This window comes from Papio anubis, chromosome 3 (assembly GCF_008728515.1).
Source record: "Papio anubis isolate 15944 chromosome 3, Panubis1.0, whole genome shotgun sequence".
NCBI classification, from domain to species: Eukaryota; Metazoa; Chordata; class Mammalia; order Primates; family Cercopithecidae; genus Papio; species Papio anubis.
In genome coordinates, this window is record NC_044978.1 from 127,531,041 (window position 1) to 127,558,816 (window position 27,776).

General features: G+C 38.7%; 1 protein-coding gene across 3 annotated transcripts in view; it reads left to right on the forward strand.

Annotated features, from left to right (window-relative positions):
• The window catches only part of GPAT3 (glycerol-3-phosphate acyltransferase 3), a 67,025-nt gene extending 53,597 nt beyond the window's left edge, over positions 1-13,428 (forward strand). For all 3 annotated transcript variants that reach the window (XM_031664575.1, XM_031664574.1, XM_021933773.2), the window contains 6 exons: positions 2,858-2,973; positions 5,604-5,659; positions 6,180-6,265; positions 6,815-6,943; positions 7,414-7,493; positions 13,081-13,428. In XM_031664575.1, the coding sequence (XP_031520435.1) occupies positions 2,858-2,973; positions 5,604-5,659; positions 6,180-6,265; positions 6,815-6,943; positions 7,414-7,493; positions 13,081-13,180 (567 nt within the window). In that variant the 3' untranslated portion in view covers positions 13,181-13,428. The remainder of the gene's footprint in view (positions 1-2,857; positions 2,974-5,603; positions 5,660-6,179; positions 6,266-6,814; positions 6,944-7,413; positions 7,494-13,080) is intronic.
• Positions 13,429-27,776: the final 14,348 nt, after the last annotated feature.

The following is a 27,776-nucleotide window of genomic DNA, read 5'->3' on the forward strand; positions in this document are numbered from 1 at the left end:
GCCCAAGAAAGCAAACCCACTCCCAGAGCCATTTTGTAAGGGCATTAATCCATTCATGAGGAGAGCACCGTCATGGCCTCAGTATCTCCCGTTATGCCCCACCTCCCAAAACTGTTGCAAACCATAACACTCCTTGGTCATGGTTTTGTGTTTCAGAAATCATATTCCTCCTGTATTCTGGTCAACAAAGAGTTGAGTATAACCCATTTGTGACCAAGGACCTCAGAACTTTGTTGCCATTTTTCTTATTTTTGGATTGAGTATAACTGCAGTTGCAATATATTAGTCAAAATTTAGAAAAGCATAGTAACTGCAAACTGTCCAATGGGTTGAGTGTAGAAAACTAAAGCTGACTGAATTTAAATTGGAGGTGGCGCAAGGCAGATGTGGGATGATATGGTGCCATTAGCCTCCAGACATCATAATTGGCCTCTTTTGACTAAATATAAACTCTGTATCTGAAGAACATCAAAGATCTCTTCTCAGTGACTCTCCTTTTATTAAAAGAAATCTATTGTTTAATTGACAAATAAAAATTATATATATTTATAGTATACAACAGATGTTTTGATAGATGTATATATTGTAGAATGGCTAAATCAAGCTAATTAACATATCCATTACCTCACTCAGTGACTTTTCTAGTCTTTTTTTTCCTTCTAGACAAAGACCTCTACTTTTCTAAATTTAGAAATGTTTTCAAGCTTACAGAAAAGTTGTAATAATAAGAAAATCACAGTAGAGCACCCTTACGCCCTTTATCCACTTTTACCTATTGGCAACATTGTGCCTCATTTGCTTTGTCATTTGCTTTCTCAGGTACTGGGAAAAGCTGTCTTGTTCTATCTCTCCCTATAAAAATGTGGGTAAAATGTTTGTATTTTTAATATATTTATTTTTAAAATTTCTTTTTTTTTGAGACAGCACCTCACTCTGTTGCCCAGGCTGGAGTGCAGTGATGTGATCTTGGCTCACTGTGACCTCCGTCTCCCAGATTCAAGTGATTCTCCTGCCTTAGCCTCCCTAGTAGCTGAGATTACAGGTACCCACCACCACACCCAGTTAATTTTTGTATTTTTAGTAGAGACAGGGTTTCACCATGTGGGCCAGGCTGGTCTCAAACTCCTGACTTCAGGTGATCTGCCCACCTTGGCCTCTCAAAGTGCTGGGATTACAGGTGTGAACCACTGTGCTTTTTTTTTTTTTTTTTTTTTTTGAGACATAGTCTTGCTGTGTCATCCAGGCTGGAGTGCAGTGGTGTGATCTCGGCTCACTGCAACCTCCGCCTCCCAGGTTCAAGTGATTCTCCTGCCTCAGCCTCCCAAGTAGCTGGGATTACAGGCGCCCACCACCACATACGGCTAATTTTTGTAGTTTTTAGTAGAGATGGAGTTTCACCATGTTGGCCAGGCTGGCCTTGAACTCCTGACCTCAAGTAATCCGCCTACCTCAGCCTCCCAAAGTGCTGGGAATACAGGTGTGAGCCACCACATCTGGCCTATATTTACTATTTATTTCTAATATTTACATTGGAAATCTGAATACATCCAACTCTTAAGGTTCTTTCTTGCTTTCCTTCAATTCATATTTGTATCTCGCTTTTTCATAGTGAAAATCCTGTTTCCCAAAAATATCATATGTTTACTAATTTTCTCAATTCTATAATACATCTAAAATTATTTCAGAATTGCTTCACTATTACAGACAAAAATCTAGTGAAAAGAATTCAGAATGTTTTGCATCCAAGATGGAGGGTATGTGGTTAGACACTGTCTGTGTAAGTTTCTTGGATGTTTCCCCCTTCTTTTAATGCTATTCTTTTATTCACTTAAAATACAATTGGGTTCATTTGCTTCAGTTTGCTTTAGTTTGTCATTTGTTCCTTACTGATTTACTTTTATTTATTTTTTGAGTATGTAGGGTATCAGTATGTTTCCGAATGTCAAAACAAAGCAGAAAACGTATACTTATTGAAGTGCTGCTACCTTCCATGTTCATTCCATCCCATTCCTTCCTACTCTTGTAGGTTCATTGACTTTGGTATTTCTTTTTGTAGAGATAAACACATGTATGTGTATTATTTCCCCTTTAGTCTTATACAAAAGGTAGCATACTGCATTTGTTCTTTTGTCTTTTTCATTTAACAATATCTCCTGGAAGTTACTCTTTATCAGTCATAGAGATCAACCTTGCTGTATTCCCAGCTGCATAGTACTCCATTATTTGTATGTACCATTGTCTATTTATCTAATTTCTTATATTTGGACATTTAGGTAGTTTCTAATATTTTGCCATAACAAGTAATGCTGTAGTTAATAGCCTTGTGCATATATATTTTCATTTTGTTGGAAGTTTATCTTCAGGATAAATTTCTAGGAGAGGAATTATTGAAATGAAAGATGAATGTATATGCAATTTTGTAGATGTAGCCAAATTTTCTTCCATTTGTGTTGTAATCTGCTGCCTTCTCCCAGGCAATGTATGAAAGTTATCCATACCTTTATGTCAGAATGTATTGTCAAGCTTTTAAATCTTTGTCAGTGTGATGGGTTTGAAATGGTATTTCAGTGTAGTTTTAATTTGCATTTCTCTAATCTTGACCAAGTTGAAAACCCTCTACTTTTTGAAGTTAGAGGATTGCTAGCACAAGAACATAACTTAAAATTCAAAGGTGCTACTAAAGAATACCTTTTTGCTTACATTTGACCTTTCAGACTCTTTGATCAGACTAAGAACTTCAGTCCATAGAAGGCCAATCTTATCTTTGAGTGGAGAACAGAAATTTGTTGGTACTTAAAAAACTTTTTTTGGACAACTGTGTCTTTTACATTTTTTTTTTTTCTTATGGTACTTCTAGGTTGGCCAGGTTCATGGCGGCTTGATGGGAATTATTCAGAGAGCTATGGTCAAGGCTTGTCCTCATGTCTGGTTTGAACGCTCAGAAATGAAGGATCGACATCTGGTTACTAAGAGGTAAGCAGTGAAATTACTCAGAGTTCACTGGAGTAGCATGAAAGCTGATAAATCTTGGCCTTCCTACCAAAGAGGGCCGAGCAGCACTGAGTCTCAAAACTAAAACAGAGCTCTGTTTGCAATTGGATTTTCCTGGCAAATCACCTGTCTTAGCCACATTTTTTTTTTTATATACTTTAAGTTCTAGGGTACATGTGCACAATGTGCAGGTTTGTTACATAGGTATACATGTGCCATGTTGGTGTGCTGCACCTGTTAACTCATCATTTATATTAGGTATATCTCCTAATGCTATCCCTCCCCAAGCCCCCACCCAACAGGCCCTGGTGTGTGATATTCCCCACCCTGTGTCCAAGTGTTCTCATTGTTCAATCCCCACCTATGAGTGAGAACATGCGGTATTTGGTTTTCTGTCCTTGCGATAGTTTGCTGAGAATGATGGTTTCCAGCTTCATCCATGTCCCTACAAAGGACATGAACTCATCATTTTTTATGGCTCCATAGTATTCCGTGGTGTATATGTGTCACATTTTCTTAATCCAGTCTATCATTGATGGACATTTGGGTTGGTTCCAAGTCTTTGCTATTGTGAATAGTGCTGCAATAAACATACGTGTGCATGTGTCTTTATAGCAGCATGATTTATAATCCTTTGAGTATATACCCCAGTAATGGGATGGCTGGGTCAAATGGTATTTCTAGTTCTAGATCCTTGAGGAATCACCACACTGTTTTCCACAATGGTTGAACTAGTTTACAGTCCCACCAACAGTGTAAAAGTGTTTGTATTTCTCCACATCCTCTCCAGCACCTGTTTCCTGACTTTTTAATGATCACCATTCTAACTGGTGTGAGATGGTGGCTCATTGTGGTTTTGGTTTGCATTTCTCTGATTGTCTTAGTCAGATTTTTTAAAAATGTAATTCTGTAGTCATGGTGGGATATATGATGGGATTAGAAGGCCAATGTATTTATATTGCTGTGACTTAGATATAGTCCAGTCACTGAATCTTCAAAGATAAAAATTACCACCTTTAAATTTGATATGTTCTCACTTGAGTATGAGCAATTAAAAAAATAAATTAGATATGTATATTTCACCTCAAGGAAAAATATATGAAAAAGGAAAAAGATACCACCTTGAAGGTTAAATAATTGATAACTACTTGCTAAATAGATGATTGATTGTTTTCTGAATGATTGTTATCACTTAAGTCCAGCTAGAAGCTGGGCATGGTGACTGACATCTGTAAGCCATGCACTTTGGGAGGCCATGGTGGGAGAATGGCTTGAACGCAGGAGTTCGAGACCAGCCTGGGCAACATAGTGAGACCTCATCTCTATAAAAAAATAAATAAAATTAGCCGAATGTGGTGGCATATGCCTGTGGTCCCAGCTACTTGGGAGGAAGGATCACTTGAGACCAAGAGGTTGAGGCTGTGGTGAGCTGAGCCTCACTACTGCCCTCCAGCCTGGGCAACAGGGGGAGACCTTGTCTTAAAAAAAAAAAAAAAAAAAAAAGGTCCAGCTAGAGACAGAGGAATGGGAGAAGGAACCTTTGGGGTTTAGGGTAGAGTTGAGCTACCAGAAACCTTTGTTAGGAAACAGCTTTTGGCCTGAGGCCTTTAACTGAAGGCACATTGGTTATTGCTTCTATAAACACATTATATTCTTAAGAACATAATGAAAAGTATTTGCTGAATCTGCTTCAAGTTAGAGAAACAATTCCCTATCTTGAGATCATTTGGCAGTGGGACACTGTGGCAGCTGCAGTCTGGCTACCTCAGCCCTTACCAGCTGTGGAGAGAAGAGTTGGGAATATAGTGTTGGCTGCAGGGAGGACAGGACCTAAGCCTGGAAGAACGTCAGTCTTTCTCAGCTTCATGGTGTACACATGGAAAGTTCAACCTGAATCGTTTAAGGATTGTCTTGTACTTAATGGCCATAATGCAGATAGATCCAGCAACCCAATATTCCCATTTTTCAGATGAGGAAACCTAAGTACATGGAAAAGAGCACAAAGCTCCTGACACAGAGTCTCCAGAGTCCATGTCACATGACTGTCTAGTACTCTTTTTTAAGAACAGGCGAAGACACTGAAAATCACTTACTTTGGTCCAGGCATGTTGGCTCATGCCTGTAATCCCAGCACTTGGGGAGGTTGAGGCAGGTGGATTGCTTGAGCTCAGGAGTTCCAGACCAGCCTGGGCAACATAGTGAAATGCCATCTCTACAAAAAATACAAAAACTTAGCTGGGTGTAGTGGTGCACATCTGTGGTCCCAGCTACCTGGGAGGCGGAGGGCAGATTGCTTAAGCTCAAGGGGTGGAGGTTGCAGTGAGCCGAGATCATGCCCCTGCACTCCAGCCTGGATGAAAGAGTGAGACCCCATCTCAAAAAAAAAAAAAAAAAAATCACTTACTTTGAAATTTGAGAAATTACAATAGTGCAGCTCTTCTTATACTTTTTTAGAAAGGAAACAACTTCAAATTTATTTCTTTTACCTATATCTCAATTCTTTTCTCCTTATTGCTTCATAATTGTGCCAGTAAAGTGCAAAGAATATCAAAAAGGACATCCACCTCTCTCTTAAAAAAGGCAAAATTTTGATCCTTTATTTTTTTTCATAGACTAAAAGAACATATTGCTGATAAGAAGAAATTACCCATATTAATTTTTCCTGAAGGTAAGAATGGGCCTGCCTACCGAGCTATAGTTGATAACAATAAACCAGCAAAAATGTGTGAGGAATAGAATTGCCATAGAATTGGCAACCTTAGCCCTGATCTCTGCTCTTACAGGAATGGGATGTCATTCTCTGAGCTATTAATTCCTTGCTTTCTTTTGAGATTTGATAGAAATCATGTTACCTTTTTAATTCAAAAGTCATTTCTGGGTAGTGAACTGAGAACAGAATTGTCCATGGCTTTAAGTGTTGCATGTATTGAAATTATCACCTGTTGAGAGGAAGTTGTACCCATAGGCCCATAGAGTGTTCAGTAGAAAAGTAAAAGCTTGTTGTTAAACCTGCTTAGTTAGAACTATTGGATTACTCCTTTGACAGGGTTTGGTTTATGATTTGGTAGTACAATGCCTATAATTTTGATATTTTAAAATATTTTATATCAAAATAATTTCTTTTAAAATTTATTTTTAAAATGACTCCCTTTAAAAATATTCATGCTCCTACCCTCACCCCCTTGCAGGAACTTGCATCAACAATACTTCAGTCATGATGTTTAAAAAGGGGAGCTTTGAAATCGGAGGAACCATACATCCAGTTGCAATTAAGGTAAAACAGATACGTAATAAGAATAATAATTATTATTATAAAGATATTGTATTGGTAATTTTATTTTGGTAGCATTTTAAACTTAACATTTGCAAGAACGAAGAACACCAGTTTTTGCATGTACCAGTCCTCTGCACTTTGCCTCCTCTGCTTTCTCATGCGCTCACTCTCTATCTGTAGATAGATGTATACTGGGTGACTCTGTGCCAGGCGCTGTATTTGCTCGTAGTGTTAAGTGAAACAGTTGCTGTTCCTGTTTTCATCAGCCTTCTAGTTAGTGAGGAGACAGATATTTAATAGTCACATAAATAACTCTTGTTGCTGCACTCTGTGGTTCTATTCAGAAAAGTAGTCAGCTCTAGTCAGACGTGTTAGCTGACCTGGTTTACTTTTATTTTTTAATAAATTCTATCAAGTGAAATAACTTCTCTTTTTCCTAGAGTCTGATAAAGCTGTTTGGCCTACCACATTTAAAATATTGGGCACAGATGAGAAACTACTTTTAGTTCATAACTGGGATGTATTTTCTTTTCTTTTCTTTTTTCTCAGTATAACCCTCAGTTTGGTGATGCATTTTGGAACAGCAGTAAGTACAATATGGTGAGCTACCTGCTTCGAATGATGACCAGCTGGGCCATCGTCTGTGACGTGTGGTACATGCCCCCGATGACCAGAGAGGTATTCCTTAGCTAACACTTTGTCTAATCAGGTAGAAGCAAGGAGACCTTCACCTGAAAACCTGGGTGTCTCCCTTCTCCATGCCATGCTTTTCTGCTTGCTCAGCAAATGAGTCATTTTTTTAAATAATGTATTTAGCTCCCTTTAAATCAAACCATTTTATATTTAGAGATTCTTTTCCATGTTGGTTTTACAATTGCTCTTGGTTTATTGAACCTACAGATATTATCTTGGGTAAGACTAATAAAAAGCGTGATAAATATATGCACATGGTAAAAAATTAAACAATACAGCACTGCATTTTCTTGATAGAATAAATGATATTTGCTATGATTGATTAAGAATAGAAAGCATTTGAGCTGAAATATGAATCTTATATTTTAAAACAAATACAAATGATTATGAGACAGTATTAAAAACTTGATAAACTAAGATGTTCTTGTAATTTTTTTTTGTTTGTTTTTAACCAGGAAGGAGAAGATGCAGTCCAGTTTGCTAACAGGGTTAAGTCTGCTATTGCTATACAAGGAGGCCTGACTGAACTTCCCTGGTAAGAGATCTTTCAGAACTACTATCACTTTTTTTTGTTTTGTTTTTAAGAGAATGCCTCACTCTTTTACCCAGGCTGAAGTGCAGTGCATGATCATAGTTCATTGTAGCCTCGACTGCCTGGGCTCAAGGGATCCTTCCATCTCAGCCTTCCGAGTAGCTGGGACTACAAGTGCTTGCCACCATGCCCAGCTATTTTAAAATTTTTTGTAGAGATGGGGTATCCTTGTGTTGCTCAGGCTGGTCTCAAACTCCTGGGCTTGAACTCCTGCCTAAGCCTCCCAAAATGCTGGGATTACAGTCATGAGCTACTGTTCCTGACCTTTTTTTTTTTTAACTAAAAAGAGTCACTGGTAATAATGTCATTTATCATTCTAGTTAGTTATAGATTTAGCTGAAAGTAATAGTGGTTTATACATAACAATGGCTTAAGTAAGATAGAAGTTTATTTCTCACTTAAACATAACCAGTCAAGGCTGGTAACAGCTCAATCTGTATTGCTTTACTCTCCTCAATTTGTGCTTCTCTTATGGTCCACGATGGCTGTTCCAACTCTACTCATTGTGTGTAGCAAATGGCTATGAGGAAGGAATTTTAAAAAGGATACACCCATCTCTAAGAGCACAAGCTGAGAGTTGTATATCCCACTTGTACTTGTATCCATTGGCTAGTACTCAAGTCATGTGATAACACCTAGCTGCAAAGGAAGCTGGGGAACGTAGTCATTGTTCTGGGTGGTCATGTGCCTATCTCACATTTAGGGTTGTTTTTCTGAAGAAGAAAGGGAGGATGGATTTGTGGGTAGGGCAGACATTGGGAGGCAAGGGGCTACTTTCAGGCTCTTTCATATTTAACTCTAGCTATAACTGTATAATAAGAAAATTGAACAACTTGAAAGAAGGGAAATAAGTGAAATATTTTAGTTATGGATCACTATGGTTTTAGTTTTTGTTTGTTTGAAGAAGATTGAACGTAGGTGAATGTATTAGTCTGCTTGGGCTGCCAGACAAAATACAGTAGTCCCCTGGGATAATGGGGGATATGTTCCAAGAGCCCTAGTAAATTCCTAATACAATAGTACAAATCCTATATAGACTATGTTTTTTTCTTTATGTACATAGCTATGATAAAGCTTAATTTATAAATTAGTCATAGTAAAAGATTAACAACAATAACAACTAATAAAATAGAACAATTATAATAATACACTGACTAATAAAAGTTTTGTGAATGTGGTCTCTCTCTTTCTCAAAATATCTTAATATTTTCCCAGGTTGACTGTGGGTAACTGAAACCATGGAAAGCAAAATCTTGTATAAGGGGGGAGTTACTGTACCACAGACTGGGTGGCTTAAACAACAGAACTTTGTTTTCCCACAGTTCTAAAGGCTGGAAGTTTGAGATTAGGGTGCAGCATGGTCAGTTTTTGATAAGGGCTCTCTTCTTGTGTTGCAGATAGCTGCATTCTCCTGTGTGCTTACATGATCTCTTCTTTGTGCAGGTGTGAAGAGAGAGAGTGCATGTTCTCTAGTCCTAGTTTCTTTTTATAAGGGCACTAATCCCATCATGAGTGCCCCACCCTCATGACCTCATCTAACCCTAATTACCTCCCAAAGGATCAGTCTCCAAATAGCAACACATTGGTAGTTAGGGAATTTTGGGGAGGACAAAAACATTCAGTCTATATCAGTGAAGGTTAACTATACCTACATTATAGTGGGAGGTTGAATTATTATTATTATTATTATTATTATATTATTATTTGAGATGGAGTCCTCTCTGTCACCCAGGCTGGAGTGCAGTGGTGCAATCTGGGCTCACTGCAACTTCTGCCTCCTGGGTTCAAGCAATTCTCCTGCCTCAGCTTCTTGAGTAGCTGGGACTACAGGTGTGCACCACCATGCCCAGCTAATTTTTTTTGTATTATTAGTAGAGATGGAGTTTCACTATGTTGTCTAGGCTGCTCTCGAACTCCTGACCTCAGGTGATCCGCCTCAGCTTCCCAGAGTGCTAGGATTACAGGCATGAACTCCCTGGCCTGGAGACTGGATTCTTATTTACATACAGGGTGTTAAATTAGCAGTCTGTCACAAAACAGTCTATACTTCAAGTCCTATGCAGTTAATAAAGTTCCTGCTGTCGTTTTTGGTGTTTGAAAAACACTTTGCATGAAAAGTTTATTTGAGGCAATTGTAGCAATGTTTCTAGGAGGAGGATTTGGCCATCTGAGTTAGGCTGTCAGCCAGGAAACCAAGGACCCTCCTGAACCAGCAGAGGATGGTTTAAGGTGTCTGCCTCTAGAAGAAGGGCTGGCTAGATATTATACAGTAAGCATTCACTTCACATCATTGATAGGTTCTTGTAGGCTGTGACTTTAAGCAAAATGACTTTATAGTAGGTTCTTGAATATATAACATCATTTTGTTCCATGTACTTTCTTTATAATGTTGATGAGAAAAAATATTGGGTTTTGTTATAAATCATTTTGTTTAAAGTTACAGTTTCTAAGAACCTATCAATGGTGTTCAGGGAGGACTTACTGTACTCCGTTATGCAAGGGTGGGGAGTATCACTAAAATATTTATCCATTCACATAGTGTGAATACAACTAATTGTGTCCAGGTAAACCGTTTCTGATATCCATTATGCAAATTAACACGCCACTAATTTCTACAGTGAAAACTCATTTCTAAAATTTGTTATGCAAGGACCTGGTGCAGTGGCTCATGCCTATAATCCCAGCACTTTAGGAGGCTGAGGTGGGTAGATCACCTGAGTTTAAGAATTTGAGACCAGCCTGGGCAACATGGTGAAACCCTGTCTCTACAAAAAGAATACAAAAATTAGCTGAGCGCTGTGGCGCACACCTGTAGTCCCAGCTACTTGGGAGGCTGAGGCCTGAGAATCCTTGAACGCAGGAGGTTGAGGCTGCAGTGAGCTGAGATCGCGCCACTGCACGGCAGCCTGGGTTACAGAGCAAGACTCTGTCTCAAAAATAAATAAATAAATAAATAAATAAAATTTGTTATGCTAATTAACAAAGCTTGAGAAATCGATGGGCAATAAAGATAAAGATAGCTGAAGCCATTAGTGGCATCTCTGAAAGGCAGCCTTCTGATTAAATGCTGGCTGACCACCCTGGAGTATGAGTTCTTGACTAACAGGGTATATGATTTGAGTTCCATACACCCTGGAGTATGAAACTGACTAGTCCTAAGGCATAGGTTAGGACTAAACATTTGTATTACACTATCTACATTGGAATATGTTAAACTAAATGACAGAATCATAGCATCATAAAACTATATAAAACGACCTTGGTCCACAGATGTCCTTTAACCCATGGTCATATGTGCAGCTGGGTTCCTTTTCCTTATTCAGTTTTTAAAACTCTTTACACACCCTTTGTCTTACCTGACACTCAACCCTCCTGCTTCTACCCTGAAGTCAGTGTCTGTAGTCTCAGACACAGAGGAAGGGAAGAAAGCCTTGAGAGGCAAGAACCACCTAGGGGAGTCAGCCAAGTACAGACTCTCCATCAGAGTGGCTGAACTAAATCCGTCAAAAATGATCATCAGAATTGTCCAATTTCCTTTTATCAGGCCATATGCAATTGTACAATAAAATTACTTTTAATTACCTAGCCTCTTAAAGAAAAGAAAGTGGCCTCATTGCCTTTCTAGATATATCTGTCATTTACCTATTGGATATGAATTAACATATCTAGATTTTTTTTTCATAGATTGAGTGAAAATATAATTTTATGAACTTAAACTGGCTCTTACATATGGCTGCTCCTTTCCTTAAGAACTAAGACCTGCTGCCATTGCAAAGGGGAATTGGGTAAAATTTTGAAGTCTCTAGGGGTGGCAAGTCACAGTTTAAGTACTTAGGGCAGCATGAGGTTTTTTGCGTGCTTGGAAAGGAGAATTGTACAAAATGATGTCAAATTGCTCAAGACTTAAATTTTTGCCTGTTTTGGGCTTGGATCTTGTGAAAGGAGAAAGGCCTTTCTCATTTCTTTAGTTGCCTTATTTCTCACTATTCAGAATTCAGGTAAGTGCTGTTAATAGAAGAAGCTCATTTGGATAAAAGAGGCTTATGTGGACAATTCTGTGGACTTAACAAATTGTCATCTTGTTTCATGAAAACTTCCCACAACTGACCCCCTGGATGATTTGTGGATCACAGTCTGTTTTTAAGTTGAGGACTTATTGCTGCATCTTAGATTTGACTCTAGAAGCCAGAGCACTGCATTGGTCTCAAGCAGGTGTCTCTATGGAGGTCAAGTTCTGTCCTCATGGCACTGAGTTCACTGGCTAACCTATGATCATTCATCATCATCAGAAAGCATTTGGTAAACATGCATGCTTAACTAGATTAAAATTAAACAGAGTATAAAGTAAGCAAGTTCTCAGCCCATGCTCTCCTAGCAGTTAAAATCCAAAACATTAGATTAGGAGCCAGATAGTGACCTATGGTAGTCCAAACTACTCCCAGCAACTCCTTTGTTTCTTTGTGTGTCATCCAAAGAAGGAAAAGCCTGCAGAGTTCTTATACCCAGACAGGCACCCTGGAGAGAGTTCAAAGATTTACAGGTTCTGAATGAAGGAATGCTGCTTACATAGGCACTTCTGGTTGAATGCAACTTGTGATTTTGTTGTTTGTTTTATTCTGAGTCTGTTTTGGAATGTAAAAGATTATAAATGCTGGAAATATAGTGCTTTGAATGAAAATACAACTTGTTAAACATAGATAGGGTTATATTTGAACAATGATTTATCTTTTTTAAATAATCATTTATCTTTAGGAAATTTACCCACACATATACAGTATACCCTTACCGTTTCTTCTGTGTATATTTTAAATTTTCCTATGGTTTTCCAGTAAGACATAGGTAGATGAAAAACCAGTATTTTGTTTTCCTTAAGGAACAATATAGAGAAATAATCCTAGTTTTAATAATCCTTGTTTCAATCCAATTTTTGTTTTTTTTTTTCTGTTTTTTTGAGACGAAGTTTCACTCTTGTTGCCCAGGCTGGAGTGCAATGGCATGATCTCAGTTCACTACAACCTCCGCCTCCCAGATTCAAGCGATTCTCCTGCCTCAGCCTCCCAGGTAGCTGGGATTACAGGCATGCACCACCATGCCCAGCTAATTTTGTATTTTCAGTAGAGACAGGGTTTCACCATGTTGGCCAGGCTGGTCTCGAACTCCTGATCTGACGTGATCCACCCACCTCAGCCTCCTAAAGTGCTGGGGTTACAGATGTGAGCCACTGCACCTGGCCAATCCAAATATTTAATACACCACCCCTTAACTTCTAAAGAAACTGAGTTGGAGATATTGTTACTTATTTTAACCAAACATCAGAGAGATTGTTGCTTCCTCAAAGCAATGTATGTTTGGCAAGTGGTAGGGCAGAGACTGAAATCTGGGTCTTCCTGTTTCCAAATCCAGTGTTCTTTCCCTTATTTCATCCCAGCTGCCTAAGCGTCATGGCATCATACAGCATGTTATTATTAAGTTAACTCTTTTAAATCACTGCTGTAAAGTATCTTTTATGTATTTGTCTTTCTGTTCGCAGGGATGGAGGACTAAAGAGAGCAAAGGTGAAGGACACCCTCAAGGAAGAGCAGCAGAAAAATTACAGCAAGATGATTGTGGGCAATGGATCTGTCAGCTAAGAGGACAGCTGACAGCCTTTAGATCTAGAACTAGCCCTTAGAAATGGAATGGCTTTGTTTTCTGTTTTGTTTTTATGATTGTGAATCTTTTCTACAGAATGATTGTCTCTACCTCTTTATGCCAGAGGCAGAACCTACAGGTGCCCTTTTTGGCTTTTGTTGTTGTTGTAACATTAGCCCCATGGATTGTAAGGTGGTTTACTGAGTTCAAACAGATTCTGCTTTGATAAAATGATGGCGTCACTGTTGACTGAATGAAATATTTGTATAGAAAAAAGTGCTTATAAAGTGTGTTTGGAACTCATCGATAGGGTAATTCTCCAAAAATGCCCAAACTCTCTTTTTATAATTAGCCTTGCCACTTTCTTCAGTCACTTAAATGGTGAGATTACACATCAGTGCAAGATGACCATTATGGTTATGGTCTACTGCAAGGTTGAAAGGAATAATGGAGGATTGTATTTAGGAAAAGGGACAACTTTGTGGCCACCTGCTCTGAAAGTCAAAAGGAAACATAAATTAGTGTTATTAGTATGTTGGAAGAGAAATACTACTATTCTTTTTCACAGGAGTTCTCTGGCCCTGTGAACTCCACCTTGAGCAATGTCACAGATTACAGTTATTTTGCAGGTGAATTAAGCTTCACCAAAGAAAAGTGAGTCAAAGTTAATGTGTGTGTGCATTTATATGTAGGCAGCTCATAGACCACATTTTAGCCAGCAACTGGTAACAAAGAGCTTAGTTTTCCTTGTTTGAATGCTGTAGATCTATACCTAGTACCCCTCCCATCTACTGATTTCTTTGTTTTTATAACCAAACACATTTTCAGATAGAAGGAGCCTTAAAAAAAAAAAATCACATTGAGTAACTTCAGTATGAATGAATGAGAGTGTGCGGAGCTACCCCTCACCCTCCACCCCTTTGTGGTTTATTCCCTAATTTTCCCAGTCTCTTAAACAGAAAAAATGACTGATATAATTACCTTTTGGAAACTGAGCCTTAATTTTTTTTAGCGGGAGAAATAAGTTTTCCCCAACTCACACAGCATAAGCAATGTTTGACAGCAATAGAATGCCGTTGTGAACTCCTGAGAGTATGGCATCTGTTCTGGTAGCCATGTACAGAATGTGAAACTGTCTTATGAATATAAATAAATTCTATATTTCTAAATGTGTATTGCATTATTCCTCCCTCCCTTCCCCCCTTTTCTGGTTTTGAGTAAGTTACATTATTTTCTATTACAAACAAAAGTTTTTTGTTTTTCATTTCAGTGACATAGTTAGATTTTATTGGACTGGAACAAATGGGAAACAAGAACATGAGCCACTGACTCTCTCCCCCCTCCCCCCGCTTAAATCTTATTTTTTAGTCTAGTTATTTGGACTCTGGCCCTCTGAACTCCACCTTGAGCAATATCACAGATTACAGTTATTTTGCAGATGAATTAAGGCAATTATATCTAACTAGGTAGGCCTAGCATAGCATATATCAGTTTATACTCTTCTTATCTATCTAGCTAGTTGGATTTCATCCCAAAAGAGAACTTGCAAATAGGTTACTCTCATGGCCATCCACCTTCTGTTCTCACTCTCCCTACTTTCCCTTTGTTGTTTGGGGAAATTTTGCCCCACAAACTCTATTAGGAGTGATCTTGACTGAAAATTAGCAAATTCAAATATGTATGTTGGGTGACTTTTTGTCTTATTTTTTCTCAGAAAAAGGAGTGCCTTAAAAAAAAATTTTCTATGTTAATTATGGCATGAATTAATAAATCTTATTTCATTAGCTCAGTTCTCAGAAAAGTGTATCTTTCCAAGATCACTGTATTAAAAATAGCAATGCTATCATGTATTCACTAGATAACCTAATAGTGTCTCTATCTGAACTTTCGTCTTCCAGGTCTGATTTACACAACTAGTTTTCGGGTTGCTTGAGGAATTGCCATGTTGTTGAAACCATGTTTTTAGAAAGCTGATATTGCTCAGATTTAGTGTATGCTCCTTAGAACTCCTTTTACGTTTGCTTTCCTTAATATTATTCCATACCCACTTTAGAGATACTGTATCCAGAGTTTAGTATTCCTGAGTCTTCCCTAATTGTAAGGCGATATGAAGGGAAGGCAGGATTTGGTAGAAAAATCTCATCAGATAAGCTGAGCTTTCATTGAACCCTTGCATACATTCATTAATTTAGCCTCAAGGTTGCCCTATTTTTATTTCAATTCTTTGTCCTGGGGTCATATTTCTAGACAGCAGGTCCTAGGAATGCCAAGGATTTCTAAAATATGCCACATTCTGGGACTGGATGAGCAGCCGTGTGTGAAACAGTAAATACACTTGGAGCGCAGGGGAAATAGTTTCAGATGCCACTCTGGGGCAAAGAACAATCTCAGGGGAAGTTTCCCTGCGTCAACAGACTTTCCAAGGCATAGTCACCTTTGTCTTGGTGATTTGCATGATCTCAGTGCCTATGTTGCAGTTTGCACATTCTGTTGATATTTTAACGTACATGATAAGGGTTGTTGGTTTCTTGTGAGTACAAATAACGTATTGTAGTCATGAGGACTGCCTCTTGGCCAAAGCTGCTCTCACGTTTTTTTTTCCTTCAATATGGCACTATTGACCTAAACTGCTTCATGATAGAAAAGGGTAGGTTATGATGGGAGGATAGGCCAGGGGTGGAGGTGGGGTGGAGGGAAGTGGGGAAGGGTGTTGGGGGTGTTGGGGGCAAGGCTGGGATCTGGGATTGATACTGCTAGGGGCCCTAATAAGTATCTTCACAAAAGCTGTGTGTTTGCTTTTGTTTTTTAACAGCTGTTTCTAGTGGATTGATACTAGATATGATTTTTTAAAAAAATAGTGGTTAAGATAATGGGATTAAAGGGACAGAGAGTCATAAAACAAAACATTTTCTTTATTTTTTCTTTTTTTGTTTTTTGAGATGGACTCTCACTCTGTTGTCCAGGCTGGGGTGCAGTAGTGTGATCTCGGCTCACTGCAACCTCCGCCTCCTGGGTTCAAGTGATTCTCCTGCCTCGGCCTCCTGAGTAGCTGGGATTACAGACATGCGCCACCATGCCCGGCTAATTTTTGTATTTTTAGTAGAGACAAGGTTTCACCATGTTGGCCAAGCTGGTCTCAAATCCCTGACCTCAGGTGATCCACCTGCGTTGGCCTCCCAAAGTGCTGGGATTACAGGCGTGAGTCATAGCACCTGGCCAATTCTATTTTTTATTACACATTCCTTTTTTAATGATCAGTACATATTTATTATTATTACTACTGCTGTAAGCAAGCATTGGAGATTGGCTCATAATGTCTTCTACTTGCCATATGTCTTTATTAGCTCAGTTCATATTCATACCCCTTTTTATAGGTGATGGATGGTAACTTCTCAATCCTGTGTCTTTTCATTCAGAATCAGCACTTGTTCTCCAATAAAATAATTTCAGTCATCCACAACATTGTCTTGCAGGCCTATTTTTCAAAATTGGGCAGTCTAGGGAAAGGGCTTTCCTTTGGTTTTGTTGTTTTCTTTCCTCATGTATAGTGACTGTGCCCAAAATGTAAGGAAAATCAAGAAATTGCAAAAGATATCATCAGCTATTCATATTAAATGTAAAACACTAAGTAATATTTAAGTTAATTTGTGGCTTGTAAAAACTTTGGAACGTTATATAATGAACTAATGGCACATAATTTCTGAGAGTTTTAATTAGACTGTTGGTGTTTGCAGCATCAGCCTTAGCATACCTGTTTTTAAATTATTAATTGATAGATAATTGTGCATAATTATGAGGGATAGTGTGGCATTTTGATACATGTGTACAACGTGTAGTGATCAAATCAACATAATTAGCAAATCTATCACCTTAAACATTTACCGTTTCTTTATATTGGAAACATTCAAAATCCTATCTTCCAGCGATTTGAAAATATACAAAAAGTCAGGCATGGTAGCTCATGCCTGTAATCCCAGCACTTTGGGAGGCTGAGGCGGGTGGGTCACCGGAGATCAGGAGTTCGAGAGCAGCCTGGCCAACATGAAACGCTGTCTGTACTAAAAATACAAAATTTAGCTGAGCATGATGCCGTACACCTGTAATTCCAGCTACTTGGGAGGCTGAGGCAGGAGAATCACTTGAACCTGGGAGGCGGAGGTTGCAGTGAGCTGAGATCGCACCACTGCGCTCCAGCCTGGGCGACAGAGTGAGACTGTCTCAAAAAAAAAAAAGAAAATATACAATAAATTGTTAACTCTAGCCACCCTACAATGCTATATAGAACACCAGAATTTATTTCACTTATCTGGTTATAATTTTGTATCTGTGAACCAATCTCTCCCTATACTCCCCTTCCTCCTACCCTTCTCAGCCTTTAGTAATCACTATTCTACTCTCTACTTCCATGAGATCAAATTTTTTAGCATCGACATATGAGTGAGAACATGTGGTATTTATCTTCCTGTGCTTGGCTAATTTCACTAACCACTACTGTCATCCAGCCTCAGCCATGTTGCTGTGAATGACAGGATTTCATTCTTTATATGGCAGAATAGTATTCCATTGTGTATATACACCACATTTACTTTATCCATCCATCTGTTGATAGACACAGGTTTATTCCATATCTTGGCTACTGTAAATAATGTAATAAACATGGCAATGCAGATATCTCTTTGACATTCTGATTTTCTTTCCTATGGATAAATACTCAGTACTGGAATTGCTGTGTCATATGGTGGTTCTGTTTTTAGTTTTTGAGGAACATCCATACTGTTTCCTGTAACAGCTGTCCTAATTTACATCTTCATCAACAGTGTATAAGAGTCCCCCTTTCTCTGGACCTTTGCCAGCGTTTGCTATTTTTTTGTCTTTTTTATGATACCCATTCTAACTGGGGTGAGATGCTATCTCATTGTGGGTTTGATTTGCATTTCCTTGATGATTAATGATGTTGAACGTTTTCTGTAAACTTGATCATATGCATGTCTTCTTTTGAGAGATGTCTATTTAGATCATTTGCCCATTTTAAAATCAGATTATTATTATTATTATTTTGCTCTTGAGTTTTTTAGTTCCTTGTATGTGCTGGATATTAATCTCTCGTCAGTGGCTAGGTGCAGTGGCTCATGCCTGTAATTCCACCATTTTGAGAGGTGAAAGTGAGAGAATAGCTTGAGGCCAGAAATTTGAGATCAGTCTGGGCAACACAGTGAGACCCTGCCTCTACAAATTTTTTTTTTTTTATCAGCTGGGCATGGTGGTGCATGTCTGTAGTTCTAACTACTTGTAAGGCTGACACAGAAGGATCACTTGAGCTCAGAAGTTTGAAGCTGCAGTGAGCTATGATCACTGCACTCTAGCCTGGGTGACAGTGAGAGCCTATTAAAAAAAAAAAAATTCTCTTGTCGGATGATTAGCCCACAAAAATCTTTTCCCATTCTGCAGGTTGTCTCTTTAATCCATTTATTGTTTTCTGTGCTGTGCAGAAGCATTTTAGTTATATATGATTCCATTTGTTTATTTTTGCTTTTTTCCCTATACTTTTAAGGTCTAATTAATATTTTTTTTTGCTCAGAACAATGTCCTGAAACATTTCTCCCATTTTCTTCCAGTAGTTTCATAGTTTTGGGTTTTTAAAGAAGACAAATGTCCTGAAATATTCCCCCTATTTTCTTCTAGTAGTTTCATTGTTTTGGGTTTTTCATTTAAGTCTTTAATCTGTGTTGAGTTGATTTTTATACTAAGGATTTAGTCTCATTTTTCTGCACATGGATACCTAGTTTTTCCAGTACCATTTATTGAAGATACTGTCCTTCCCATTGCATGTTTTTGGCAGCTTTGTAAAGAATCAGTTGGCTTTAAGTACATGGATTTATTTCTGCATTGTCTATTCTGTTTCATTAGCCTATTTTTTTTTTTATGCCAGTATCATGCTGTTTTGGTTAATATAGTTTTGTAGCATATTTTGAAAGTCAGGTAGTGTGATGCCTACAGCTTTGTTCTTTTTGCCAAAAAATGATATGGTTTTTGTTTTTCATTCTGTTGATGTGATGTATAACATTTATGAATTTACATATATTGAGCCATCTTTGCATTCCTGGGATAAATCCAACTTGATCATGTTGTATATTTTTTATGTGCTGTTGAATTTGGTTTGCTAGTATTTTGTTGAGGATTTTTGGGTCTTTGTTCATCAGATATTTTGGCCTATACTTTTCTATTTTTTACTGTGACTTTGTCTGGTTGTATTATCAGAGCAATGCTGGCCTCAAACAATGAGTTTGGAAGAATTCTCTCCATTTCAACTTTTTGGAATAGTTTGAGAAGCATTGATATTGGTTCTTTTAAAATAATTTTGTAGGATTCAGGAGTGAAGTCATTTGGGCCTGGTCTTTTCTTTATTGGGAGATGTTTTATTACTGGTTCAATCTGGTTACTTGTAATTATTCTCTTCAGGCTTTTCATTCTTTCTTGGTTCAGTCTCGGTAGGTGGTATGTGTCCAGAAATTTATCCATTTCTGTTAGGTTTTTCTAACAGAAATTAGGAAGTAGAGTTGTTCATAATAGTCTCTGATGATCCTTTGTATTTCCGTGCTATCAGTTGTAATGTCTTTTTTTTTTCGCTTCTGATTTTATATATTTGGGTTATTTCTCTTTTTTCTTAGTCTAGCTATTCCTTTTCAAATTTTGTCTATTATTTTGAAAAAGCAGCTCTTTGTTTCATCCTTTTTTTTTTTTTTTTTTGCATTTTTTTGGTCTCAATTTCATTTATATTTGCTCTGATATTATTATTTGTTTTTTTCTCCTAATTTTGGGTTTGGTTTGTTCTTGCTTTTCTAGTTTGTTGGGGTGCATTGTTATTTATTTGAAATCTTTCTACCTTTTTTGATGTATGTGTTTACTGATGTAAACTTCTCTCTTAATACTGCTTTTGCTGTATCCTATAGGTTTTGGGTGTTGTGTTTCCATTTTTATTTGTTTAAATAAATTTTTAAATTTTCTCCTTAATTTCATCATTCACTCATTGGTCATTCAGGTGCATGTTGTTTGATTTCCATGTATTTGTACAGCTTGAAAGTTCCTCTTGTTATTGATTTTTAGTTTTATTCCATTGTGGTCAGAAAAGATACTAGATGAGATTTTGGTTTTTAAAAATGTGTTGAGGCATTTTTTGTGGCCTAATGTATGGTCAGTCATAGAGAATGTTCCATGTACTGATGAGAAGAATGTGTATTTTGCAGCTGTTGAATGAAATGTTGTTAATGTCTGCTAAGTCTTTTGGTTGTAGTATGTTTAAATTTGATGTTTCTTTGTTGATTTTCTGCCTAGATGATCTCTTCAATGCTAAGAGTGGGGTCTTGAAGTCCCCAACTATTATTTTACTGGAGTCTATCTCTCCTTTTAGATCTAATAATATTTGCTTTATATATCTAGGTACTCTAGTGTTGGGTGCATAAACATTTACAATTGTTATATCCTGTTGCAAAATTTATGCCTTTATCAGTGAATAATAACCTTCTTTGTCTTTTTTTTTAGACGGAGTCTGACTCTGTTGCCAGGCTGGTGTGCAGTGGTGCGCTTGGCTCATTGCAACCTTTGACTTCCGGGTTCAAGCAATTCTCCTGCCTCAGCTTCCTGAGTAGCTGGGATTACAGGCACATGCCACCATGCTCAGCTAATTTTTGTATTTTTAGTAGAGATGGGGTTTCACCATGTTGGCCAGGCTGGTCTTGATCTCCTGCCCTCATGATCCACCCACATCAGCCTCCCAAAGTCCTGGAATTACAGGCGTGAGCCTCCATAGCTGGCCCTTTGTCCCTTTTTTAAAAAAATAGTTTTCTTTACCTAGTGCCTATTTTATCAGATATAACTATAGCTACTCCTGTCCACTTTTGGTTTCTGTGTGGAATATCTTTTTCTTTCCCTACACTTTTGGTTTATGTGTATTTTACAGGTGAAGTGAGTTTCTGGTAGGCAGTACATGGTTGGGTCATTTAAAAAAAATCCATTCAGCCAGTGTATATCTTTTGATTAGGGGATTTAATCTGTTTAAGTTCAAGATTATTATTGATAGGTGAGGACTTTATTCTTGTCATCTTGTCAATTGTTTTCTAATTGCTTTGTATAGCCCCTGTTCTTTTCTTTCTCTCTTATCATTTATCTTTGAAGTTTGGTGGTTTATGTGGTGATAAGATTTGATTTATTTTTCTTTCTCCTTTGTATATCTGGTGTATCAGTGAGTTTTATGCTTTCATGTTCTTTCATGTGTTTTCATGATGGTGGTTATTATTCTTTTGCTTCCAGATGTAGAACTCCCTTAAGCATTTACTTTAAGGCAAGCCTAGTGTTGATGAATTCCCTTAGTTTTTGCTTGTCTGGGAAAGGGTTTGTGGACTTCATTTTTCAAGGATAGCTTTCCTGGGTATAGTATTCTTGGCTGGCATTTTTTTTTTTTCCTTAATGCGCTTTAACTATGTTGCCTCATTCTCTTTGCCCTGTAAGGTTTCTGTTGATAACTATGCTATTAGTCTAGCGGAAATTCCCTTATATGTGACTTGACATTTTTCTCTTGCTGTTTTTAGAATTCTCTTTGTCTATGACTTTTGACAATTTGACTATATGCACCTTGCAGAGGACCTTTTGGGTTGAATCTATTTGGGAATTTCTGAGTTCCTTGGATCTGACTGTCTCTATGCCTCCCAAGACCTTGGAAGTTTTCAGCTATTAATTTATGAAATAGGTTTTCTATGTATTTTCCCATCTCTTGCTATAGTTTGGATATTTGTCTTCCCCAAATTTCATGTTGAAATGTGACCCATCCCCACTAATGTTGGAGGTGGGGCCTATTGGAAGGTGTCTGGTTAGTGGGGGTAATCCCTCATGAATGGCTTTATCCCCTTTCCATGGTAATGAATGATGGCTTGGTCCCCTTCCTGTGGTAATGAATGAGTTCTTACTCTATTAGTTCATACAAGAGCTGGTTGCTTAAGGCATGCCACTCCTTCCATTGCTCTCTTGCTCGCTCTCTCACCATGTGACATGCTGGCTCCCCTTGCCTTCACCATGAGTAAAACCTTCTTGTGGTTGTCACCAAAAGTAGATGCAGGTATCATGCTTCTTGTACAACAATAAACCCCTTTTCTTTATAAATGACCCAGCCTGAGGTATTTCTTTATAGCAATGCAAAATGGACTTATACGCTTCTCCTTTTGAAATTCTCATAAGGTGAATTTTTATTTTGCTTTATGATGCCCTGTAAATCCTGTAGTCTTTCTTCATTCTGTTTTATTCTTTTGTTTTTGTTGTTGCCTGCCTGGGTCATATCAGAAGACCCGTCTTCAAGTTTAGAAATTCTTCTGCTTGCTGTGGTCTTTCGTTGAAGGTCTCAGTTATATTTTTTTATTTCATTCATTGAATTCTTAAGTGCTAGGATTTCTGTTTCTTTTATTCTATCTATCTCTTTGTTAAATTTCTTATTCAGATCACAAAGTGTTTTCCTGATTTTGTTGAATTGTCTATACATATCCTCTTGCATCTCACCAAGTTTTCTTAAACTCATTATTTTGAATTTCTTTTTTGGCATCTTGTAAATTTTTTTGGGGGGGGTGCTGGTATTGGAGAATTAATATGTTCCTTTGGAAGTGTCATGTTTCCTTGCATTTTCGTTTTCTTGTATCTCTATGTTGATACCTGTGTATCTGCTGAAACAATTGCCTCTTCCAATTTTATGGAGTACCTTTGGTAGGTAGAGTCATTCCTGTAGGTGAGTCATATGATGTCCATCAGTAAGTTGAGTCGGCCTTGGTTCTGGGTGGACACAGTAGTGTAGTCTATTAATCTGTTAAGATTCTTTTGCTAGAATCCATGCTAATGATCTTTGCGGGTACTTCAGTGGCCTAGGCTGCGAGAATCTATGGTGGCAGTGGTGTATCTTTGTGGGGATGGGACTACTGACCTTTTCCTCTGGCCAGAGGCATAAGTGTGCAGTGGGTTGGTTGGTTTGGTGACTGGCTTGCTGGGGGTGAATTTTCCATGCAGTTTTGCTGGCCATGGGTGCAGGGACACAGATGCTTGGTGAACCTGGGGGTAGGTCCACCAGGAGTGTTTCTGCTGGAGGTGGGTTCACCTTGTTGCTTCTCCAGCTGGGACATGGGTGTGCAGTAGTTTGGTGGCTTGTCTCAGGGGCAGGTTTGTCAGGCTGTTTCTTTGGTGGGGAGTGCCAAGAAGGGGGACTTTCTGGAGGAAGGTCCGTTGGACTATTTAGTTCAGCCAGCCAAGGGTTGACTTTCCCACTGTGCAGTGCTGAAGTCGTGGCTGTTCCTGGCCCCATGTTCCAAGCAGACAGCGTTGTGGTTTTGAAACCATCTGTGTGGACTTGGTAAAATAATGGCAGAGACTCAAGGCTGGAGACATGCAGTGACTGCTGGACCCCAGAGCAGAGCAGACTCTAGCAGTGGTTCCAATTTCAAGATGGCACAGTGCTGCAGTGGCTTGGCTCACAGGGGTAGATTAGGGTGGGGAGTGCACACCTTCTGTTCCTACTCTGGAGTAATGCAGCTATGTTAATTCCAAGCAGCTCCCCAAACTGGGCTAAGGGTTTTTGAGGACTGTGGGTTTCTCCTATAGTAAGTACTACAGGAATCTGCAGTGGCAGTTCGGGCAGGTGGGGGCCTTCTGCTTACCTTTTCCCCATATGGGGAAGTCCCTCCTGGATCTGAGCCAATCTCAATGGGAGAGATGGGGTGGCCGGGGCAGGGTGCTTAGCTCCCTGCCTTTTGCTGACATCCTGGGCTTCTGTGCTCCATAGGGATTTCCCCAGTCCCTTTCTGCACTCCAGTGCTGTCCTTCAGACACTACAGTTGAATGTTAGTTGTTTATTTGTTGTTTTGGGGTTTTTTGTTGGTAGGGAGGGATATGTACCAGGCAACTCTGGTCAGTCATCTTGTCAATGTCCTTTATTTCCCTTTGTGTTTTTTCTTTTTTTTTTTTTGAGACTGAGTCTCCATCTGTCACCCAGGCTGGAGTGCAGTAGCACAATCTTGGCTCACTGCAACCTCCACCTCCTGGATTCAAGCGATTCTCCTGCCTCAGCCTCCTGAGTAGCTGGGATTACAGGTGTGCACCACCACCTCCAGCTAATTTTTTGTTTGTATTTTTAGTAGAGACAGGGTTTCACCATGTTGGCCAAACTGGTCGCGAACTCTTGACCTCAGGTGATCCGCCTGCCTCAGCCTCCCAAAGTGTAGGGATTACAGGTGTGAGCCACTGCGCCCAGCCTTATTTCTCATTTGTAAGAGTTATAGCTAATTCTTTTTCAAAAGTGATTACTCTCATATAGTTTTGAAGTACCTTATGCTTATTGATTTGATGTTTTTCTCAACAACTCCAAAATCTCATATCTTTTGAGGGTCTGGATCTATCTTTTCTGCTGCTTCTTGTTCATAGAGTCTTTGTGTGTTTAGAGAATTTTCATAATTATCATCTATGGAATTTTATCTTCTCTTAGACCTGGAGAGCAGAGTTCAGCAAACCAAAGCTTATAGACCAAATCCTGCCCTCTGTCTGTTTTTGTAAATAAAATTTTATTGGAAGACAGCATTTGTTTATATATTGCCTATAACTGCTTTTGCATGACAAAAGCAAAGTTGAGTAGTTGCTATAGTGACCCACACGGCCTACAAAGCCTAAAATGTTTACTGTTTCTTCACCTGATATGGTTTGCCCACCCCAGCTTTAGGGCACTATCAGTCTGGTACTACTTTAAACTGTATTATTGGCTTGAGGTTATTGGGCTATGGAAATAGTGAGAATTTAGCCTGTAAATCCAAATGTGAGCCATTGCAGTTTTGAATGATCTGCGTTCGATTTTTAGATAAATCCGTGTTGTGTTTATAAGTAATTCATTCCTTTTAATTGCCAAGTAGTTCTAAATCTTTGGGGGAAAGTTATTTTTCCCTTTCACTTAGCAGTAAGGTTTGACACAAGCAATTTACCTTACTTACATCTGAGAGTAGGGGATGGATGATTTCCTTCTTTCTTTCTTTTTTGAGATGGAGTTTCGCTTTTGTTCCCCAGGCCAGAGTGCAATGGCACTATCTCGGCTCACTGGAACCTCTGCCTCCTGGGTTCAAGCGATTCTTCTGCCTCAGCTTCCAGAGTAGCTGGGATTACAGGTGTGCGCCACCATGTCCGGCTAATTTTGTATTTTTTCTGGGTAGAGATGGGGTTTCTCCATGTTGGTCGGGCTGGTCTCGAACTCTTGATCTCAGGTGATCCACCCGCCTCGGCCTCCCAAAGTGCTGGTGTTACAGGCATGAGCCACTGTACCCGGCCGTTTCTACTTTACTCTTACACAGAGGTTATAGTCCTTTGATATCTCACCTTCAAAGGAAGACTCTAGTTAGACTTCCCATCTTGGGCAGGACTTCAATTTTGGTGTTTGTCCCTTAGGCCCTTGAGGCTCTAGAAAGCAATGCTCAAGTTTGCCTGGTTCAGCTAATGCCTACAAAGTAAATGACAACTGCTGGGCTCTCTGCTCTGCTTTTTTCTCTGGGAACCGATCTTGTCTTTACTCAAGTCTTTGACTTGAGTAGTCCTAACTTTCTTGCCAGTTACGGAAGCATTCAAAATCATTTTCTTTTATCATATAGGAAGAGAGTGAGTACTTGTTGCTAAAAATAAAAGTTTTAGAAGAAGACAACTTTAAATTTAAAAAGAAGTTTCTCTGAGTGTTTTACTCTAGATTAAAGCCATTATTTAAATATAAAGAGAAAAGCCTCTCCCTTAGAATCATTACTGTTCATTTGCAAATTAAATGTTTTGCTGAAAGTTTTTGTAAGATAAAGTGATTTATAGGAGATCTGGACTAACACAGGGAAAACTGTAAGATTTTGGTATTGGTGGAGAATACAAAAACTCAACAGCAGGAAGTCAGCTGAAAGAAGCTACCAGGTCAGTGGCGTTCTTGGCATTGTGGGTGGGTGGTGAGTTTTCAGGTTGCACATGTTACAGCCTAGGCTGAGGATCCCATCAAGGCTTTTGATGGCCCTCCATGCTCATAAATTCCTGTTATGAGAACGCCCTGCTGTTGTGAGACACATATAGTAATTCTGGCTACTTGTTGGCCTCTTGGCTGTATGTCTGGAAAAGATGTCTTGGAGAACTCTGAGAATAAAAAATGTATACTCTATCTTGGTGACCTAAAACATTTCAAATCCCTTTGCCCTCTAAGCTGAGATCAGGGAGTGGATATCTGAAAGAGCAGAACCAGTTCTTCTCCTCTCAAGATGAAATGTATATATTTCTTGTCCAAATAGGTGAATTTAAACTTTTTTGAGAATCTTTGACAATTGTATGTCTTGGCTTGGTTAAGATATATCCTTGCTGATTACACAAATCAGTTAGGGATCACAGGTTAGAGTTGGACAAGTTTTCAAATCGTTGTTTCTCTAGCTTTAGAAAGGAAAACACCTATATTTGGTGCTTACAATTCCTATACTGTTCTGGGTCTGAGGACACAACAATGACAAAGACAAAAACGTTGGGCTATGGAAATCCACTGAAGCAGGTGGAAAATAAAAACAAAATCAAGAAACATGTTTGGATGAAAACATCATAGGGGATTTAGAGTGGCTTTGAACTTTTTTCATATAAGTTTGGGATAGTAAATGCCTAAGCATTCTTTTGAAAGAGTTTACAGAAAAGTATACTTCCTTTATAACTAAAGTATAGTGTCAATGGAATCAAGCTCTGTGACTAGGAGCCGGGAGTGGAGCTGACACCTATGGAATGCACACGTGACAGTGCTCATGTGCTGAGTCACCTGTGGGGTTGACCTTGGTTCAAAGCCTGTTTTTCATTGCAATCATTCTTTGATACAGGCAGCCCTGATGTCTGTTGCTAAATCAGGCACAAGTGAACCTGTCAAACTTCCTAACTGGAAAGAATTTTTAGTGCTGGTTGGTTGTAAGGCAGATTCTGAAATTGTTCCTGCAGAACCAGAATTTTTTTTAGGATAAGCAGAGAAATGACTGGAAATCCTGTTCTATCCAGCCAGTTCTCCAGATATTTTGGTTAACCAATGGAGTGATGAATGAAATACCATAGCTTCAGCTAGGAAATTCCTTGTTCCAATAGCTCTCTTTGGAAACTGCTTCTGTTTAACAGTTATCCTCTTTAGACATTTACACATATTTTATAAAATACATACTATAATTCAGGCTCTGTTAGTCCTGAGGCTCTTCACTGCCCAAGACAGGAACTTGCCATTTAGGAGCTTAGAAAAATCTGGAAGTGGAGACAAACACCACTAACCACAAGAGGAAGTGGCGAGGCTCTGTTTTCCAGCCCAGGAACAAAGTGCTGTGGCAGTGTAGAGAAGTGATTAATGTTGGGTGGAAGGGTGTGTAGAAGGGAGGACATGAGTGTGCCTTGGAGAATGACTAAGTGCTCTCCAGTGAAGTCAGAAAACGTGCAGGTGATTCCTTGTTCTGTACATGTACTGTCCTTCCCAATCCCCATACCGTGGAGAAAAACAAAACAAACAAACAAAAAAACAAATAGGAGAGGATTGTTTATAATAGCAGACCTTTT